This window comes from Muscardinus avellanarius (assembly GCF_963383645.1).
Source record: "Muscardinus avellanarius genome assembly, chromosome: 9".
Lineage (NCBI taxonomy): Eukaryota > Metazoa > Chordata > Mammalia > Rodentia > Gliridae > Muscardinus > Muscardinus avellanarius.
The window spans coordinates 8961509-8983838 of NC_137795.1; the positions used below are offsets into that span (position 1 = coordinate 8961509).

At 41.2% G+C, this 22330-nt stretch overlaps 1 protein-coding gene across 2 annotated transcripts in view; it reads left to right on the forward strand.

Annotated features, from left to right (window-relative positions):
* The window catches only part of CREB5 (cAMP responsive element binding protein 5), a gene marked incomplete at both ends in the record, with an annotated part of 435958 nt that extends 424980 nt beyond the window's left edge, over positions 1–10978 (forward strand). For both annotated transcript variants that reach the window (XM_080701989.1, XM_080701988.1), the window contains 3 exons: positions 3510–3737; positions 9616–9724; positions 10815–10978. In XM_080701989.1, coding sequence (XP_080558115.1) covers positions 3510–3737; positions 9616–9724; positions 10815–10978 — 501 coding nt within the window. The remainder of the gene's footprint in view (positions 1–3509; positions 3738–9615; positions 9725–10814) is intronic.
* Between the last annotated feature and the right edge of the window lie 11352 nt (positions 10979–22330).

Sequence of the window (22330 nt, forward strand, 5' to 3'; positions counted from 1 at the left end):
CTGGGGATCGCCAAGAAGCCCTTTTTCAGTCTCCACCATCGTGCACCTCTAGAGACAAGGCCCCACACCAGCAGCATTTGGAGCCCTTAAATGCTTCCCGCTGACACATGCCAAGCCCAGACAGCTAGCTAGCCACAAAAGGGGCCAGCCACTAGCAACTTTCTGTTCTAGTCATCAGATGAACGTCCGTAAAGGTGTTCTAAATAGCGAATACTTGTTGAGGGTCGGTGTGAGAGAGCAAAATTTTCCATCTCATTTACCACACAGACAGAGAATGAGACCAGCCTCCTTAAACTTTAGTATTTTCAAAGTAAGAATAATAATAGACTAAGCTCATTGGCTCTTTCAGTTGCTAGATAAGAGAATCTCTTTAAAAGTTTTCAAAATATGTTAGCCACGATTAATTCCAAGCTATAATAATTTGATAAAAGTGTAGCAAGGAGCTTAGCAATAAAAGACCATCCAGAGGACCTTTTTAGTCACATTTTTAGGTAAGTTTTATACTGGGACATATATTAAAAACAGGGAACGAAAACTACCAGGTCAAAAATAGGCAAATCAGAGCCAGGCGCGGTGGCGCACGCTTGTAATCCCAGTACTTGGGAGGCTGAGACAGGAGGATCACAGGTTCAAAGCCAGCTTCAGATACTGAGTGAGGCTCTCAGCAACTTAGACCCTGTTTAAAACACACACACACACACACACACACAAAAAAAAAAAAAAAATAGGTCTGGGAGTATAAACCAAAAGTTGAAAGCTCCTGGGTTTCACTCCCAGTACCACACACACACACACCAAAAAAAATTAAATTAAAAAATATGCAAATCAACTCACATGCATACTTATTTTTTAAGGAAAAGGAGAACGCCGTGATTTGGTTGTCTTCATGGGCAAGTTATTTCACAGACAAGTTTAGCAGTTCTTTACGTAAAAAGCTACTCATTAGCTAAGTACCAATTACCCAATTGCCCTGTTTCAAATCATTAAGTGTCCAATTGTATATGCTATTAGTTAATTGCTATTATAATTAGCTACACCCACAGTTGCCTTTTTATCTTATACTAAACAGAGGGAATCCAGGCTGGTCTTGCTAAAACTTGAACAAGATCATTTAGACTGGATTTTAAAATACTGCTCTTGAATTTTATCAACTTGGATGGTTATGGAGATCCTGTCGTGCTGCTTCATTGTATGATTACCTGAAGAGGAGGAATAGAGATTTCTCAAGATCCCTCGACCTCTGAGATTCTAAGATGATTTTGAATAAAATGTCTCTTTTTAAAAATCATAATCAATTATTTTGATCAAAATTTTCAGAGCATCTGTGCCAAGAGAATTCCATTTCAGGTATAAAATGATACATAATAATAAATACCAGGGACACAAATTCTGGTCTTAGGGTTGCAGGTGCAGTTTTCCTTGATGTCATGTGTTTACTCTGAATATGATAGAAGTTTGGGTCTGGTATCACTTCATGGCCACCAAGAATGACTCTTAACCAGTCCCCCATTCCCTTAAGCCCCAAATCTATACTGCCCCAAAAACCACCCCACCTCACTTACCCCTTAGAGCTAAGGCACAGAAAAAGTGTCACTGGTTAAAGGTTGACTGAAGTGTGCTGAGGTCAAATATATATTTGGTGGTACTGGGGATGGAACTCTTCTAACTCTGGGCTAACTCCCAGATCTATTTTATATTTTTATTTGGAAACAGGGTCTCTTAAGCCAGAGAGGCTGGCTTCGAACCTGCGCCATCCTCCTATCTCCGCCTCTCAAGCGCGGGGATGACAAGCGTGTGCCGCCACGCCTGGCTAGTCAACGATATATTAAAAAAAAAAAAAGAGGTCCCTGCAATAGAGATTGCAGACCAGTTTTGCATATTGAAAGTTTATCTAGGGCTGGCATTTTTTAAGAGATCATTAATTCTCACACACACACATACACGCGCGCGCGCGCGCATGCGCGCGCACTGGTAAAGGTAAAATAGTGGCTCAGTTAGCACAATTGCTTCTACTCCCTGGTTTGCAGGAATCAGCTCAGGAGTAGTCCTCTGCAATGACAAGCTCTACATCTTTGCCAATAATAAGGATTATGTCACCATCAGTGACTGGCGAGTGAGACCTGAGACAATTAATTAATTTTGTTATTCCTCTGTGATCCAGAGAACAGAAATCACCAATAAGGAGTTTTGGGAAAATGTCTTTGCTTTAGATAAAATTACTGAGGTGCAGTCTGACCTCCCTCCAGGGCCCAATTCTTTTCCAGTTAGTCATAGAAGGTTTGATAGAGTTAAGGGCTGAAATATATCACAGCCAGTGGGCTGAAGTCGACCCATAGCCATTATTAGTGACTGTAACAGTCATTCTGATTGACTTCAACCACAGATTTGGAATGTGGTATGAAAGGCTGTTGGGCTTCATTTTTAAAACTTTTTGCCTGTTATTTCTGTAGGTTAAATGTCTCTTGTAAAACAACTTTATAGGTATTACAGCCATAAACCTGAGTGACTGAGAGAGGGGGGGGGAAAGTGCCCTTTATTGAGAAGGAGGAAGAAGTAAATGCATTAAGGAAAGCATTAGGTGTGCAGACATATAAAGAACCAGTCGTAGAAATTTCACAAGGTGCTGTGTGTCTACCTCGTGGAGGGAAATGAATGTTTGGGGGTCTCTGGCCCTTCATGTTGCTGAGCCCCATGAAGACCTTACAAAAAGTCTCTAAGCACAGTAAAATGTTTTTAATAAATTGCTTTGTACTCCCAGGATTTCTTTAGGCCTGAGCGTATGACAGTGCACTGCTACCCCGCACAATCTCACAGGGTAACTTGGGCATCAACTGCTTTTGAAGATCCTGCCTTCCGGTCATCTAGAAAGGCCTCCTGAGCCCCCTCCACCTGAGTCCCAGCTGTACAGGCCCTAGACCCACCTGCAGCCTGCAGGTCCAGCCTGTCCTGTGTTTGGTTTATGGAACTGTGAAATAATGAATATGGTCTGTCTGTGGCTTCCCAGCTAGATAGGATTCTTTCCTTAGGAGTCACAGTGGTGACAATGTCCCTTGGCTGTATTTTAGAGGTGCCGTCATTTGAGTAAAGAGAACCATGACCTTCCAGAGGTTGGACCAATAGAAATAGTCAATATCGTGATGATAATCCATACCTCCCTGTTTTCGCCTTCTAGCCATCCGCTGGCTACTTTGAAGTATTTTTTTTTAAGCACCTCAGATAAAAACATTTCTAACACCCGAAGGAAAGGGAAAAAAGTTCTCTCCACCATGACTTGGCTAAATGCCCGTCAAGGAAAAATCCACCCAATGACCTCTTTGCGTGAGTCATCCTGTATCCGGCCAGAGCATCATCGACTACAGCTCAGTGATTGCTTTTCTTTTCTTTCACGAGTGGGATTTCATTCATAGGAAACGGGCTCAGTGTGAGGAATAGAGAACTCGGCTTTTGTACCTTGCGTCACCCCAGCGTGGGTGTCTCCTCCCACACCTCCTTCCTCTGTGTGCCCACAGGTCTCCCCAGCCTCTCAACAGATGCAGCCAACCCAGACGATACAGCCGCCCCAGCCCACAGGGGGGCGCCGGCGAAGGGTGGTAGACGAGGACCCCGATGAAAGGCGGAGGAAATTTCTGGAACGGAACCGGGCAGCTGCCACCCGCTGCAGACAGAAGAGGAAGGTCTGGGTGATGTCACTGGAAAAGAAAGCAGAAGAGCTCACCCAGACAAACATGCAACTTCAGGTGCAGGCCAGCTCCTCTCTCTTCCCCCAGGGCATTTCCCGCCCCCTGGGCTCTTGTTGACCTACAGGGGGACCACACACCTTGCTCACAGAGGAGTTACATTCAGTGAACTCAGAGAAAACCAAATAATTCAACCACTACCCTACACTGGGACCTGGGGAGGAGACAAGCAGCTAAATCTCCAGTGCAGAAGGTCATCGGAAAGTGGTTCAGGCCGGGCATGGTGGCACACTCTTGTAATCCCAGCACTTGGGAGGCTGAGACGGGAGGATTGCAGGTTTGTGGCCAGCCTCGGATACTTAGTGAGGCCTTCCAAAACTTAATGAGACCCTGTTTCAAAATAAAACATAAAGTAGGGCTGGGGATGTAGCTTGGAGGTAAAATGCTCCTGACTTTCATCCCCAGTACTGCAAATAAAATAAAGAAAATATCACACCGATCCCTCTGTAGTCCAACTTGTATGCCACACAGACATTGGCACTGTGACTTTCCCCCCCTTTCCCCAACATCTACTCCCGGTTTCTAGTATAGTGCTCGTACTCTGGAGCTGTGTGTGGATCGGTAGATGGGTCCCTCATCTCTGGAGTGTCCAATAATTGGCTGTGTGACCACCTGCCAAGGCTATGATTGCAGGGAGCCGACCGACAGAGGGAGGGCTCAACCTAACCCCCGTGAAGGCCACCTCCAGAGTCTGGCAGGCTCAGTGACCTGCCAGAAACTTCAAGGCAGAACATAGATAATCATTTGCATATTGATAATCACATTTTTATTTTGATGCTTTTGATAAATGTACTTAAAACACCAGACCTCAAATTTCACAGATATCATTGGCAAGGGCAAGGCCAAATCAATTCAAGATGAATTCATTCAGACAGACAGGTTAAGCCAATAAACATACGGACCTCTGTGGACCTAGCAAATATTGCAGCAAAGACTCTACGAGGATCCAAGTAGAAGATCCCAAGAATTTGCTACCATGCTGAGGTCTGCAGGCAGATGTAATAATGTGCTGTGTTCTCAACCCTAGCACTCTTGACTTTTAAAGCCCAACATTGTCATGCCCTGCACATTACAGGGTTTTTACCAGCATCTTTGCCTTTGCCCAGATAATGCCAACATGTGCCCTGGGGCAGGATCGTGGTGATGGTGTAAAATCAGCTGTGGTTGAGAACTACACCTTAGATGAGCAGCCAGGCTGACACAGAGCAGATGCCAAAAGTCTTTAAATCCATGTTAACAAAAATGGGTCCTGGTGGAGTTACACCAGGGTGTTGACTCTGACCCTGGAGCATGAAACACAAGAAGTTATCACAGAAAGCCTGTACAGCAAAGGTGCAGGCTGGGTTGGAGGTCAGATGAGTTCTCAAGTTGCTTTGTACAGATTATGTTTGCTTCTGCAAAACACACACGGTAAATTTACCTGTTATTAGACACTAATCCACTGATATTTTTGTTATTTGTTTTGGTGCTGGGTATTGAACCCAGGAATATTTTACCTGTGAGCTAAACCCCAGCTCTTTTATTTATTTATTTATTTATTTATTTATTTATTTTCGGTACTGAGGATGGAGCCCAGGTACATGCTACCTCTGAGCTACACCCCTAGTCCTATTCTTGTCTTCATTTTGAAACAAGGTCTACTAAATTGCAGAGGGCCTCACTAAGTAGCTGAGGCTGTCTGCGAACCTGCGATCCTCGTGTCTTAGCTTCCCAAGTACTAGGATTACAAGCGTGCACCACCACGCCCAGCTCTCTTTTGATTTGTTTGAAGCAGCGTTTCAATAAGTTAAATTTGTGATCCTCCTGTCTCAACCTCTTAAATACTGGGATTGCAGGCATGCACCACCATATCTAGCTTTTTGTTTGTTTGTTTGCGTTTCTTTAGGGAAAAACAAAATGGCTAAGGAAAAAAAGATATTAGAACTCTAGCTCCTGAAAACTAGAGTAGAAAGTTCCACTGAGTCCATGCACCAGGGACTGATTTCTTTTGGTTCTCAACACAGTCCCCAGGGAAGGGGAAAATCTCTAAAAAGACCACATTGTTGATGTTTTCCAACCACTGCCTTGCATCAGAAGGACAGAAGCCACAAGTGTCTGGTGTTTTCTCTGGTGTTGAGTGTTCTGCGGGGCTCCTGTGATACTGGACAGGACATTACAGATTCTGCCACCTTCAAGTGACCCTTCCCCTCTCACTGGACCTTTGTCAAAAGAAAAAGGTCTCTCTCTTGAGGTTGGTGCAGTGAGCCAAACTTTAAGTAAACAAAAATGGAAGGTGCTAAGCAAACAAACCCTAGCCAAACTGAACATCCAACGTCTGGACCAGGGGCCGCAACCTCTGAGTTCTCCAGTATAGAACCTTCTAGTTAGTCTGCAGAGTTTCAAAAACCAGACTTACAAAAACAAAGTTGGAACCCCAGACTCCACTTCTTAGTCTCTCGGCACCTCTGCCTGAGAGGCACAGGTACAGAAATCAGGGGGGGAAACAGAAGCCGCCCAATCTGACATTTTACTGAGGTTCCGGGAAGTGAGGAATCTTCTGGAATGGCACACCATCCATCAGCAGCAAAGTAAGGACCAGGCAAGCCTTCCATTGTCCCAACCACTGTGTTATGATCTTTCATTCCAGAAAGTTCTTAAAGGAAAGGAACCCGCGCCCTTCCTTCTGACACAGCGTGTCTAAGATGACTGCTGATGTGGTCCTCAGTGAGCCATTTGTGCTCAGTAGATGATAGGGAAATCTTCTGCACTTCATGGGTGGATGGAAGTAATTGCTTTTCCTTTCTAGCGCAAAGACACATGGTCTAAGTTGCTGCTGAAATCTTAGACACACGAGCCCAGGTCGGGGACTTGGCAAGAGAACAGGCCAGATGGGATCTATTGCTTGACAAATTGAGAGAGTCCTTTGTTACAGAGCAGACCAGCCCAGGTCTCAGCTAATCTACCAAAAAAAAAAAAAAAAAAAAAAAAAGAGGGATACACGGAGGGCCCATTTCAATAATTATTTTTTTGGCACACATCACTGCTTACATACACACACACACACAAAAAATTCTGGATTTTTTTTCATGTAGCAAAATGACTTATTCCAATCCCCAAACTCTAATTGTCACTGTTAGAGACTTCTTTATGGTCGTATTGAATATCCCTATAGAGGGTGCTAATTCATCCCCAGGAACACTTAAAGGTTTAAAAAGAGATCACCCCAGTGGGATCTGCCCTCTTCCATTCTCTATTTAAATGGCTAACTGCTTTAAAGTAGCAAACCCAAATTAGTTTTTAAAAAGGAGTTGATTTCAACAAGAGAATCCATACTTATTTCTAATTTGCTTTTACAAAGTGTTTTTATATTAACATCTGAAACTAAGCCAGGAATGGTGTACACACCTGTAATCACAGTACTTGGGAGACTGGGACAGGAGGACCCAAGGTTTGAGGACAGCCTCTGCAACTTAACAAGGCCCTCGGCAACCTGGTGAAACCCTGTTTCAAATTTAAAAAAATCAAATGGGGATGGGGATATAGCTCAGAGGTAGACTATCCCTGGGAGCTGGATCCCTTGTGAAATACACACACACACACACACACACACACACACACACACACACATTCACACTACCCTAAAATGACTATTACAACCTACATATGGGAATTTAAAAAAAATAGTGATTTTCCCCAATTCATAAAGTAAGGTAATTTAGAGTAAAAAAAAAAAAAATGCCTCCGGAAGTTCTGGCTTTTATTTCCCTCCTGGACTTGGAGGCCGCATTTGATTTCTTTCATGCACTTGGAAACATTTGCTATTTGGTTGTTCTCTTCTGAAATGAATTCAAGGTGACTATACATAGGTTACTTTGAAAAGAACTTTTATGTAAAAGATAGTCTAGTGTTTCTCCGCTTTCTGCATCAATCACTTCTCCAATGTGGAATCTTTAAGCTGGCTCTGCTTGAGCACAAGACAAGTAAGTTCACCCAACTCCAGGACGGTGACTCTTGACTCTTCTTAAGCCAAAGGTCCCTACAGAATCTGATGAAGGTTCTATAGACACACAGTTGGGCACACACAATTTTGCTCTAAAATAAAATTAGAAATGTTGTTTTGGAATCTGCCTTGATAGAATCTGAAAGCACACGAGGGTCTATAAAGTCCATGAAGTAAAAATAAATATATCTGAAAATATTAAAATTAGTAAACTAATAAAAACCAGTGAGTTAAAATCAAGAGTGAAACCTTGTAATTGATCATTAGATATTAGCTTTCTTAATAGAAGACAATATGGATAATAGAATAAGAAGCAACTTTTTCTAGGAAAAAATTTAGAGAACTAGTTCAACTATTTTGTTTTATACTCAGCAACTTAGACTTAATACTTAAATTCCAGGATTCTTCCTCTCCCCCACACACATCTGTCACTGAATACATCCCAGCCCTAAAACTTTATTCTCAACCCCTGCCTGAGAGTTCTTTTCCTGGATCAGTGCTGCCCATGAATTTCTGTGGTATTTAGGCCTATGCTTAGTTCTCATGCTGAATGGTCATGAAGGGTCTGTCTCAATGAAAGGCTGATTCTCTTCTATAGAAGATACTACTTGGCATTCATTTTTCACCCATAACATGGCTACATAACATAATGACCAGCATGTTACGTTAAGAAATATATCCATACTCACATAGATCTTAAAGTGATAACCAGTATTTATAGGACTCTGGGTTACCACATTTTACAGACACTCACAACTCTCTGGGCCTTCATCTCTATACTTACAATTTTTTGTGTAGTAATAATGTATTTCGTTACCCATAGACAGAATTCAACTAAAGCCATGTGTTTTGTATGGGGCAAAATGATAGGCCACAGATGCTGTTCCAAGTTGTAACGGGTGCTGTTTTACAAAAAGCAGCTTTTTGAGAAAAAAAAAAAGTGTTTATTGTAAAACAGTTTGGGGTATAGTCCTTGCAAGTGCAGAAACCCAGCACATGGAATTCAAGGTGTGTGTGTGTGTGTGTGTGTGTGTGTGTGTGTGTGTGTGTTTAATAAAGAAGCAATGAACTCTTTCTGCCTGGAGTCAAATTGCTGCCTACTGAAGGCTTACCTGCCCAAGACACAGTGGGGAAGGAATGGAGCCCAATCTTACCCTCTCCAAGACCAAGAGGGGAACAAGCAGAACTTTTCCTTTCTTTTCTTTTCTTTTTTTTTTTTTTTTTTCCCAAAGGACAAGAAGGCAAGAGAACCCAGTTAAGGTTTAATACTTCCTGGGTTCATTGTTTTCTAGGTCACAGTAGAAAAGAGTCAGTTTACCAAAAATCAGAACTTGGTTCCATTTTCTAAGAACCATTACCTGGATTATCTACTACTCAGGGGCAGGTGTCTGGGGATGGAGATCTCAGAATATGTTATTTCTGTAGCCCAAATGCAGATTATTCTAAGGGCCAGAGAGGGGTTCCTTTTTCTGTTTTTTGTTTGTTTGTTTTCTTTTTAACAAGAGATTGTTCCTACAAAGGTCTAAAAGCGACTTTGTTTTGTAAATACTATTTAAGTAGAGGGGGTACTGGGGAAAATAAAGAAGACAGTCTGGATTTAGGCGTGATTTTAGAGAGGAGAGAGTTTGTGTTTAAGGCTAACGTAATTTGTTCCATAAATCAAGTTGTCCTACCTGCCCTTGACTTGCCAAGGGTCAGTGTGGGCTGTGACGGGGCCTCTTATCCATTACACTCATCAAAAGGTGGGGTGCACTTTGCCTTTGTGAATGTCTTCAGATTTAAGAGCAATTTTACTTAAAAATTAAGTGATGTATTCACCATTAGGCTAACTTGAAAGTTCATGAGGCTTTGAGTTTCTATCCTCTGGTCTTAACTTGGTTTTAATATGGCTCTTTCCAGAATGAAGTGTCCGTGTTGAAAAATGAGGTGACCCAGCTGAAACAGTTGTTGCTAACACATAAAGACTGCCCGATAACAGCCATGCAGAAAGAATCACAAGGATATTTAAGTAAGTATCAGGGTTGTTCTGCTTTCCTTTTTATGTTCAGTTCTTGCCACCAATTTTGCACTGAGTTTTCCTGAGAAAGCAGAAGTAAAGTATAGATTGTACTCTTACTAAAGTGTTTAGATCTATTGGAATTCTTTGATGACTGCCAAACTAGTCTACTAGAGAAAATCCCGCTTTCTGGACCCCTATCCACTGCCATATATACCACCTTCTTATAATTTGGGCTATGCTTTCTATGGGATTTCACATTGCAAAATCTTACCAGATTCCAATTTTGTAGCCACTAGATAAAATAGTCTGCTAGAGGCCAATTACCTAGCGCTATCCTTGAAAACATCTGTGGACTAAGAAGCGGACATTGGGCTTCTTGACTTTCAATGCCTCGGGATACACTTGCATGATATGTTGTTAAATGCTAGTTGAGCTGGGTATGAAAGCATATGTATGCCTGTAATCCCAGTACTTGGGTGGCTGAGACAGGAGAATCACAGCTTTGAGGCCAGCCTTTTCGACTTAGGGAGACCCTCAACAATTTGATGAGACCCTGTTTCAAAATAAAAAATAAAATAGGGGTTGGGGGCATAGCTCAGAGGTAAAAATGACCCTGGATTCAGCCTCTGATACCACAAAAAAAGCAAGAGAAAAAATGCTAGTTGAGTAGGGGATGGTGGGAGGAGCAGTGATTCATGGCTGAAGGTCAATTTATTTTCAAATAATTTTTTAGATTGAGCAACACAGATTCTCCCTCCACATGTGAGTATTTTTCCACATTTGATATATGGATGTCTATCTGAAAACACAAGATGGGGAAGTTCACATACCAAGACTTAAACACATGAAATCGTTTCGCTGATATAGGAAGCATGGCTTTGCTCATAGCTAAACTTGGAAGGCATAGCTTTGGAACTACAGTTTAAAATGAAGTTTTTGAAATCAACTTGGAGAAGAAAATGTGTGCAACTCTTCTATGTCAAGTAAATGTCTAGCTTTTTGTTTTGCTTTGTTTTCCGAGGAGTTCACAAGTCCATGCAAGAAAGAGCTCTATTGGTGTGTGCATGTATGTTGTTTTTTTTTTTTTTTCTCCCCTTAGGTCCAGAGAGCAGTCCTCCTGCCAGCCCTGTCCCAGCTTGCTCCCAGCAGCAAGTCATCCAGCATAACACCATCACTACTTCCTCGTCCGTCAGTGAGGTGGTGGGAAGCTCCACCCTCAGTCAGCTCACCACTCACCGAACAGACCTGAACCCCATCCTCTAAAATGCACGGGTCAGACCTGGCCTCCAAGAAGAGCTGTAGCATACCATGCAAACTTCCTCATAAGGGCATTTTTAGAATTCACTCCGAGCTGGAAGACTCCTCAGCCCTTCAAAGACTGGCTTTCGTTTTTATAGTTATTATGGAAATGTTGTCTTTTATACTTAGTTATATAAGAAAAAAGGGAGTTATGCAATTAATATCTATCAGCGTGGGAAATGCTTTGGTGCTTTTCTCCGATTTTCTGGTACCAGTTACTTGTTTATAAACGGAACCTTTTCTGTATATAGCCATGGTTTCCTTCTTATTGACCCAACCCTTTGCCTGAAGCAACGAATCTCGTTCAAACACAGCTTTTAGCCAAAATGAGGCATGCCTAGATGTCAAGTGGGACGGATCCAAGGTAACTGGGGAGGAAATCTGATGACATCATAACTCATGTTGAGTTTATGCTATGATGTCACCAGAGTCCCAGATAAACACATCGCCTTTCCCACAGCTTTTTTTTTTTTCCTCTTACAAGAAAAAAAATTATAAGATCCTTTGATGGCCTAACAAAACCACCGAGCTCCTCTCCTCTTCCTCCTGGTCCACTTGCTGAAATGCCCATTTTCTTCTTCATCTCCACTTTATCCTGGGCTCCTTGTTACCTCTTCATTTTAACTTGTTCCTATCTTCTTTCCCCTTTAACACTGCACGTGAAGGAGAAAATAACACTCAAAGAAAAGAAACAGCAAATCTCAAAAATGTGGACCTAGCCATGCTTTGCTGGCTTGTAACCCACAGCTGGAGTCCATTCAATTCTCACCTTCCACAAAATAGTAACCAGGAGATGTTTAATGTGCCTGATTTAATGTTTTTAATAATCAGAGCAAATAAAAGGTGGTTTAGTTATAGGTGAAGCACTGTTGAATGCCAGCTGTGGGCACTAGGGAAGGGAGCTTTGTAAGCCCCGATTGTGAAAGCCCAAATTATGATGGAGGGCCATAACATCACACCCTTGAATTACAACTGGCTTTATATGGCTTGTCTATAATGTTGAAAATCCATGTACTATATAATAATTCAGAAGGGCTCTATTCACTACACAGATTACATCGTTCAATCATCAGCCGCTAATAGCCTAAGATTTATTCTTTTTTTTTTTTTTTCCCTAAACCTACAGAACCAGCTCTGCTGTTCTGGTGGGTGAAGGCAAACTGACTACTGGAGAAACAAAGAGAATGCAAAACACAATCCCAGTGTTTGCATCAAGGTGTGCTTGGCCTCCCAGAACTGTCACAGTGCGCTTTGACTGCTGACGGACTCTCCAGGACGTGGCGCAGGTTCCTCCTTTCTTCTGAATAATTCTGATTTATATTTTGAACAACTCACATGGACTTTCCCATTATATAAAGCAGATAGAACCCAAACCACAGTCGTGCCTCCTTGAAACAAGCCATTCTGCTGCGCCAGTGTTTAAATATCACATTTCACACATAATAGGGGCTAGTGTTTCTCGAGTAGTCTGAGCAGGTGCTGGTGTTCATCTCTATTTGAATGCTTGGACCCCCTAAAGTGTGTGTGTGTGTGTGTGTGTGTGTGTGTGTGTGGTGTATGAGTTTTAAAGAACAGTATTTTGTGAAAGGTGTCACTTTTATAAAAGGATAAAAATGGCAGGATGCGGATTTTTTTTCTTTCACTATAGTGTAAGAATCTATTTTGGAGGGATAAAAAGGAAATATAAGGGCCATGAAACACAATTGCTTTTTATAACTAGTTTCAGTTATATCTAATAAACTACTTTTTAGATCAATATTTATCAACAATCTTTCCACGTATACAGTGATTATGGAAGATGGTTGGAGTGTTCAGTAAAACTTAGGACCTGGATAGATGATCTAAGAATCAAAATAAATGCAGAAAAAAACAAAAAAAATGAAAGAAAAGAGAAAAATAAATGCATATGAAAAGGTTTTTTCTATTATATTTTAAACAAACACATCACTTTCAAGTATTTTAAATACTGAATTCATAGGTGTTTTTTTTTTATTCCAGAAGTAACAGAATGGTTTAACCGACTAACTTCCTAAGAAATGTTTGAGATTAGCTTTAAAGATAAGCTAACATTTGTATCCCTACTTTGAAATAAAAAAAAAAAATAAGGATTCCTTCTTGGGACCATTTATATGTCCTCTTTCCCAAAAGAGGAAAAAGAGTGGATTGAAATGATTGTTTGGTTTTTACATTTTTAAATTTTTGCTTTATGTTTTTTAAGTAAACAAAAATGCTTTTTCTTTACTTTCTTTACTTCTTTCTTTACATAGCACTTAATAAAATGGATTTTTAAAAAATCCACTAGTCATACCAGAATGCCCAGGGAGTGACCTATTGCTAAAACTGTGTTTTAGCTTACATCTGTTCCATCTCTTGACTGAACTATTTAGTTGTTAAACTGAAAACCTTTGCAGTTAAGAACTTGCCTGATTTTCTTAATTCAGCAGCTTGTTTGATGGATGTCCATTATTTATAGCGCAATTATGTCTGTTTTTTATGCTAAGTAGGCAAGCCAACACATTAGCAAACCCACCTCAACATATAATTAGAGTGAACTGCCTTCTTGTTACACGTGGGGCCTTTAGGTGTGTCCATCCACAGTGTAGAGATGCAAGGGTCAGAAGGAAGGTGTCCTGCTTCCTGAAATTCCAAACAAACAGTCCCTGGTCAGATCTAGCACTTGGCATACCAGTACTAAGGATTTTACCTAAAGTCCACCAGATCACAGACTCTGCCTGAACTCCTCTCCTATGCTTCTTGCCCATCTAGGAGAACATCTCCTTAACCTTATTCCCCTCTCCCAGCGCTGTATACTTTTGCAAATCAGCGGTAATGGCCTTGAGCATGCCTACCCCAGGGACAGAAGCTCCCTGCTTGGCTGTCTCTCCTCATTCATGTGTGACCTTCTTCTTCAGTCAGATCTGCCTCCGAAGCCACTGCCAGTCTACTGGAAACTTCTACAGTGCCTCCCCTGCCTAGCGGGCTAACGACGTAGTCCATCCCAGAGCATTTTACCAGGTGAATCCTTACCTAAAGGGAGGCATCCCCATCCTCATGGTTTCTCTTTGACACATTTCCCAATCTGTTTTGTCAAGACAGATAGGGTGGAAACCCCAGCCAGGGATGAATGCACTAATTTCAAGGCCAGGTGAAGTCTGAAGTTCTCTATTCACACACACACCCCCCACACCAGGTAGTGGAGCCAAGTCACCGTCTGAACAGAACCCATGAATAAGCAGCTTGTACGTGGTCAAGGTGTATGTTACAATAACTAGGGTGACCGAGAGCAAATGCGCCTTGGAATTTGCTAGTCAATGAAACAGAGAGAGAGAGAGAGAGAGAGAGAGAGAGAGAGAGAGAGAGAGAGAGAGAGAGAGAGAGATCGGTGGTGAATGCCCAAGTAGTTGTTGCCTGTTGCTTAAGCAAAATTTAGAGGGTGAGTTGAGTTTGTCAGTAGAATCATAAACCAGCTAGAGTAAAAGACCAGCCTTTGGCTGGGGCGTTTTAAGCATCCATAACTGCTATAAAACTAGCCATCCTTTTAGGATAGAATGTGCTTCTTTCTGATTGGTAGAAACCATCTAAGAAAATATATATGTATGTATGTGTGTATACAATGGAATTCAAGGACCAAAGCAAAATTTGAACAGGAATCTATTAATTTAGAATTTTATAAGATATTTATTAATAAATGTTATTTTTAAACATTCCATTTGAACAGTATTCTTCTGTAGGATCTACTTGTTTTAAAAGTGTTAGTCCATAATAAACTACACTAGTTGTATGTATTTTCATTTTTCAGGCTTACAAATGGCCGTTGACCGTCATCTTGTGGAAATGTTTGCTTAGATCTCTGTGCGTAGACATTTCGGGAATTTGTATTGCTTCGCGAGTTATTTTTAATCTACATTCTGAACAGTGTTTGTTTTTAACACTCCTTTCTTCTTTCTTTACATGTTTTAAAGTAAACCTCTTTCACTTCAGAAGCAGAGTTTAGCTGAAGGGAATCAGTAACTATAACTGGAAAACGCTTTCTTATAAAAGCGGACAAACAAACCTGTCTCTGCTTCTCTCTGCCCACCCCGGTTTCCCAGAAGGCCTTGCACTGTTAGCTTCTTTAGAGCTTCTCGCCCTTCCCAAAAGAGAAGAGATGTCGTAGCTTTAAGCCACTGGAGCTCCACTGCGCAGCATATCTGAGAAGGGAAAGGAAATAACCCATTTAACTTTAAATAAAACTGTGCCTATGCGGAAGGTAGCAACTTAGAATCTCTTTTCTGCTTTTAAAGTAATTTATATTTTAAAATTGCACTTTAGCGTTGTTGATCCCTTTCCTTTCCTCTTGTCCTCCTTCTAACCACTTCCCTGTCCTGCAAACTGCCTTCATTTCCCCCTTTACATTTCCTCCCCCTCCCTCCAAGGCTCTGAGCTGCAGAGTTTAAAATACTTTACAGAATATTTGTACCAGGTACATTGCGTGCATTCATTAGTAGCGTAGCTAAGACGTATTTCTCACACCAGCTACAAGAATGCAAAAAGAGCCAGTATGCTATAGGGTTTATACTCTTTATCCCCTTATTCATAGCATGTTTGTTTTTTATTAAAAAAAAAAAGTTATGTCAGGCAGCATCTAAGCTCCACTTAGGAATTTCCTATCTCATCCTCTAAACCAAAGTGTCCTGAGTAAGCAGGAGACTTCGTATTAGTGCTTCACGGTGCACTCGTGACTTGTCTCAGCCATAGTCTCTCTGAGGTTGCTGAAGTAGCAGTGGCCCCATCGGTTTCATTCCTAGGTCTCCAAAAATACTACGTTGCCTTGTGACACGATAAGGGACAGCACCTCTGTTCCACAACTAGAGTCCAAGGAAGGATAAGAAGATGCCAGAGCAATAAACATACAAGGACCACCCAGTACCGAAACAAACACACAAAGAAATTTCAAAACACAAAACACCTAGCTCATTGATTGTGAAATGAAAAAGCATACGTCCACCCAAATATTTTACTATTTCTTGTGGAGTTTTTCAGCGATGTAATGCTTATAGCTAAATTGCTTAAAAGAGTGTTTATATATTTTTTTCCTTAAAAAAAAGTCGTCTATTTTTGGAAAAGAAAAAAACTATTTAACCACAAGCTAAAGGATTAAGTGGCATGCTAATACTTTTCCAAGCTTATCATCAGAAAGGAATCAATAATTACCAACTGCTCTATTTAAAGAAACTTATAATATCCAGTTCACTAGAAGCCAGGATCTAGAAAAGGTCTTCCTAAGCCATTTAAGGGTTTCTTACACTGAGCTTTATATTACAGACCTCTACAGGATTGTTTCTTTTTAATAAAATCATTTAGCCTCAGGACTGAGAATGTGGGACCTGAATAAATTAGCTTTAAATACATCGTTAAAATCTTCTGCACAATAAACATATTAGATTCCAGCTGGCTCCTTTGAAACGCCACAGCTCTGGCCACTAGAGGAACAATGTCAGGTATCAGGTTGCTCAAGTACAGGGTGGCTATAGGAAAGGATCCTTCCAACCAGTCAGCTCTCCTTCTAAGCTCCACTCACCCCATCTGCCTCCCAGAACGAGGAGCCCTGACTTTGAATATTGTTTGGGGGAAAAGATAAGCTTGAAATGTCCTTTCTGAAAAGGACATAGGGTTGGAGAATATTCTAAAGAGGCCCAGAAATAAAAATCTAAAAAGGGCTTTGTTCCAACACAATGTTCTAGGACAATTAGAATAGAAGTATTGTCCAAAAATATAAAGAAAAAATATTTAGCACTGTGTAAAGTAAGTGTTGACTAACCCTCCCACCAAAAAAAAAAAAAAAAAAAAGGTGCTGTCACTTTAAGCTCTGGACTTGGGGTTGTTTATCATTGTAAACAATGTGTTTGTCTGTCTATTTGTAAAGCAACCACCTTCCTATTGGAAGGAGAAAAAATGGGGTACATCCATGTAAATACTTGCTGCAGCATTTAATATGTTTCATTTTATGTTAAGCTTTCTTGTTGCATTGTGAACACAATGTTGTTGCCAATGGACAGTGAGTTCCTTAAGACTGTTCGATTAGGTCAGATTTTTACCTCTCTTTCTAGCAAGAAGAGACAAGATTTTGTGCATTTGTACAAATGTTAATATCACTGCAATTCCAATATAATAAAGCACTCAAATGCAAATGATAGAGGTCATCTTTGTATGATGATATTGGGGGTTGAGGATAAGCACATCTACTCCTCAGCCAGTCTCATTCATGATTTTTACACCAAGGTTGCCCCTCCTACAGTCCCCATAACCTCAGGACAAAAGAGGTGCGATTTGCTCCTTTCCAGACCATCACTACGCTCCTCCCTCTTCTACCCAAATTCCCAGTGTAACACATCCACGCTGGGTTAGCCTCACAACTTCACACTAGGGGAATTCGGAACCAGCAGCTCTCCACAGTCAAAAAGTACAGCCAGCGGCGGATCGGGATCCAGTCACAGTCGAGAATTACATGTGGGCTACTCAGGTAATCAAATCCTGGAATTTCTTGCTTAGCCTTCAGAGAAGCCCTCAGGGTGGTAACAGACCCTTGCTGAGTTCTTCCTGGCATCTCCCTCCTTTCCTTTAAGGTTTGTTTTGCTTTTTAAGTCAGCCTTCTTTTTTCTCTTACTCTAACTATCTGGTCCATCGGCAAGATCAGAATCCAGCTATCATTTAGCACCAGTTTTACTGTTATGACCTGTCCAAGTCATTAACATCTCTCACCTGGATTATTATAAAACTCTCCTAACTGATAGCTGGAGGGAGCCTTTGATAACAGGAGTCCAAATAACCGCTCAAAACTTGAGGATGACTTCTCTCATAGAGAGCAAAGGTAAAAATTCTTACCACCACCCAGTCTAATGTCCTGCCATTATTCCCCTTCTATCTCTGCAACTCCACTGATTTCTTTGAAGTGCCTCAGATATCCCAGGCACCATCCACCTGAGAAGTTTTTTAAAGCTGTTCCTGTCTCTGATCCACGTGCCAGCACAGCTCGCTTCCACAAGTGATTCTCTGTCCATGAAGGGACTACACGGTACAAAATGACATCGCCTACACTTGCCATTCTCATGCACCTCGTCAGACTCTTTTGATGGTGTTTACCATGACCTAACATAATTCATATTTAGTTGCTATTTTCATGGTCTGACTCACCAAAATAAAATAAGTTCCGTAAGACCAAAGGCATTTTCAATTTTGTTCACCTTTGCAACCTAAGCTCTTGGACACATCGTGGCTGGCCTCAAACCTACCATCCTCCTATCTTAGCCTCCCAGGTAATGATTACATTTATGCACCCCAATGCACTGCCAGAGAAGCCAAATCTTACAACCGTACCAGGGCTTGTCATCAGACATACAGCCTGAAAGGTGGACAAACTATTCAAAATCGGAATAAAAACCACAATTTGAAGGAAATGAATGGTGTTCTAATGGCAATCCCATCTGCTACATTTGCATTTAGACCACTCAGTATTCTCCTAGTGCCCAAGAGACTCTTTCTAATATCTACGCCACGCTTATTTGCAGTTTCAAAAGCCATTACTATTGGTTTAAAACTTGTTATGATCCCACATTTATACTCTGAGTGTAGACAAGCCTGATCCATCCTACCGTTCATTGCCGTGTGTCTCTGGAGCTTCATAATATTCTTTTATCTTACACTTGCTCTTTGTGGTTGGTTATATTGGTTGGTTACTGGAACACGTTTTAATTTTGCATTACACATTTCCTTCTCCAGTGAAAGTACTTTTTTAAAAAAATCAAGCCAAACTGTTTTGTGCTTCAGGACCTATGTACAATCGCACACCATTTCACAATATTTTGCCCAACAATGGACCACCTACATGATGGTGGCCCCACAAGAAGTTGTTGACGGTGATATTGTAACCATCTTAATTTGTGTAAGGACACTCTATAGCATTCATCCAGCAATGAAATTACCTAGTGACATGGTTGTCAAAACACATACCCATCATTAAACCACACAATTGTATGTTCATTATGAGATCATAATTTGGAGACTATTTAGAGACTACTTCCTTTTGGCAGCTGTAGATAATTTTTTGAAATGGCTAAAAGAATGGCTAATATCTGAAAAAAAATAGTTGTCTGTTAGCTAGTGGCATAGTAAACCAAATTATTATTGAAAATTGTTATATTTGAACCTGGAAATAACCACTACTAGCTCTGGTAACCGGAGTTTCCTCCTGTATGCTGTTTATTACTGTCGTCATTCATACCACAATTTCCTTGGATCCATTGGAGGTTGAATGATAGCACCGCCAACAATCATCCATGAATCTCCTGATACCCATGTTACTACATCATAGGCCCAATTGTCCATGAAAAGGTCTCCCATAAGACATATGCCTTGTACTTTCTCAGAAGGACAGCTGCTTACACGCTCCTTTAAATGAATCAAATAGGAAGGCTCTAGTCCATTCATAACATTCTAATTTCTCCATCCTCGTCTACCAAGAAAACTCCTCTGACCCTTTAAAATTGGCTCATGTGACATTTAGACCGCCTACTAAGATTACATCTGAGTTATCTTAAATGGAGCATTCTCTACTGAAATCTGGGTCACCAACTTTTATCTTGATTGATTAACCTTCTAGACAACATGGTTTTGCTTAAAGAAAGAGGAACCTTGTCAAGCAGTAAAAGATTTCTTATGCACACATAAAAGGTAGCTTGTGGGGGGCCTCTGGAAAGTCATTCATTAACTGGCTCTTCTTTGGCTCTCTTTCTCCGAGTCAACATGAGCTCTCATTCTGCTTGTCTGTGTGTGTGAACTGGTTTGAACACTCACTCAGTTGCTTCTGTAGGAGCTCATCACTTTTGCCCCAAATTGATAGCCTCACCCACCAGCATATCTATGACCTTCCAGTTCAAGCTCCCAATACCAATTCATGATATCTCCATCTTTTAATCCCAGTATCCCAGGAGAGAGAATCTGATTGACCATAGCAAGCCAGGTATCTCCCCTCCTTATTGCCATCAACTCTGTCTGGAGAAGAAGGTTATGTGTGTTTAAAGCTCCTTTTGAAGATAGAACAGGATTCCCAAAAAGGAAGAGAGGAGACAATGATCACTAAAGAGAAATGGTTGGTATTGCTAAAATTACCTGGTAGAAATCTAGTCAAATTAGAGCATACCGACAGAACAAAGTATGGTCAATAAACTAGCCCAAAGGCAGGCATATAGCAGATGTTTATAAATGTTTATTGAACGAATGAATGGCTGACCAAAACAGAACAGGAATAGAAGGAAATATTCATTAAAAATTAAATAAAAGTAATTTCATAGGTCCAAATTTTTTTTCTGGGTATGTCTCAGCTTGTAGATTTTCATATTCAAAATTTAAGAATTAACCATCAGCAAAGCGTGACTTCTTTTTTTAACCAAGTTTTAAAATGATTTTCCATTCTACGGATTTAAACTGATTTTACACACGTGCTTTCCAAGGAGGATCATTGCTACATTTTCTTACAATCTCATAGGTGATGCCAAAGCCTTTGAGTGTGTAAGGAAATTAGAATAATATCTCTTCAGGGCAAGGTTAAGAAATACTCTTATTCCTAAACTCTCTCCAGATGAGAGCTGTCTGCAGACGTCTCTGTGACGAGGAAAGAGGTCTCAACAACCCTGCAAGAGAGCAGTGGAATTGCTGCAGACGGGAGCGGGAAGGGAGCAGAGAGAAGACTGCAATCACCAAGGGGACCCTCGGTGCCGAGTATGCCCAGCGCTCAGAAAGTCCTAGTTTCATCCTTAGCACAAAAATAAAAAAATAAAAAACCTGTAACAACCTGGAATAAGAATTAACATTCTGCATTTTAATGCCAAATTGTCCATTGATTTCCTATGCCCTTAAGCTAACACCGATCTCTATTCTTTGCTTCGTGGCCAGTAAAAACACACTCCGGCGTGCAGTGAGAATTGCTTCTGCCCAAACCACTACCACATCCTTCTCTGGAGAATTTCCCTTCCCAACTCCATCCATTTGTCTCCTGGAAGACATCCCATGACCCTCCACCAGCCACAGGTTCGTATCTAATAGTCTGCCCTTAGCTCACAATGGAACACTTAGTCCCAGCAACTGCCTCTTGGGACCAGGAATCTAGAGAGTTCCTAGAATTCCTTCTTTAACTCAGCCTAAAAGACATAAAATTCAGAGCTAGTAGGAATTTTGTTTCTGCAAAGGGAAGGACTTCAGTCTGTGGCTAGAGACAGAAACAAAATCAACATCAGGAGAGGAGGAGTAAGAGTGAGCCCTCCTCACTGCCATGCCGGCTCACTTCAGGGCACAGTTTTACCATGAGATAGCCAGGGTCCTTTTGATAAATGTCTTCCTTTGCTAATAGTATTTCAAACAGGTCTCTGTCACTTGGAAGTCATAGGAGGTCTAACCAATACTCTCTTCCAGAAGCTTTCAAAAAAAGACTTTCTTGGGCCCTGAGTCTATGCCACGCTGGTATTGGAAAGGAGGTGTGGCTTGCTGAGCATTCCAGGGCCTCACCACGCTGCAAAGAAGGTGTGGGAGAGGTGCTCCCTGGACGGACAAGAACAGCCTCATCTGCTTCACTATGAGCCAATTTAAGTTATCCTGCTTAAAGACAGTTTGCAAAACTATTATTATGCCTACCCAGGAATGGAAATGCAAGGATATGGTTTAGTAGATAAAGGAGCCTAATTTAATGTCTTTCGTTCCTTATGTGCCCCTAGATATATAGTAAAACAAGTGCAGAATATGCTCAAATGCAAATAACAGACAAGTCCATATCCACTGGCTTCAACAAATAGGGCATTATTTTTTTCTTAAAGAATAAGGAATCTGGAGTCCTTGGCACTGATCCAGAAACTCAGTGATCTCAGCTCCAACAGCTTTGTGGTACTCTTGCCTTCTTCCCCATGCTTGTACCTTCTGGTCACAATATAGCTGCTGAAGCTTTACAGCACCACCCAGGTGGGGCAGAAGGGAGAAGGAAGAATTATAGTCCAGGAAATACATCTGGGTTTCACTGTTTAGATCTGGGTCATTTGACCTAGCTTACTTTTAAAAGAGGCTGAAATAGTGGGGGGAAGACTCATCAAGGCTTGCTTAGACCCAAGTTTCCCAGCCACTGTACTGCACTGGGTGTGGTTAGCCTTGTGCCATATAACACGGACAACCTATTTGTTCGTCTGGCTGGTCGTTTATGGTGATAGCATACTCTTCTAGAACTCCTTGGCAGGTGACCTTAGTAGAGTCTAGTTCCTGAGTTCCTTAGGTAGTGAACACAGGAAGAAACATCTA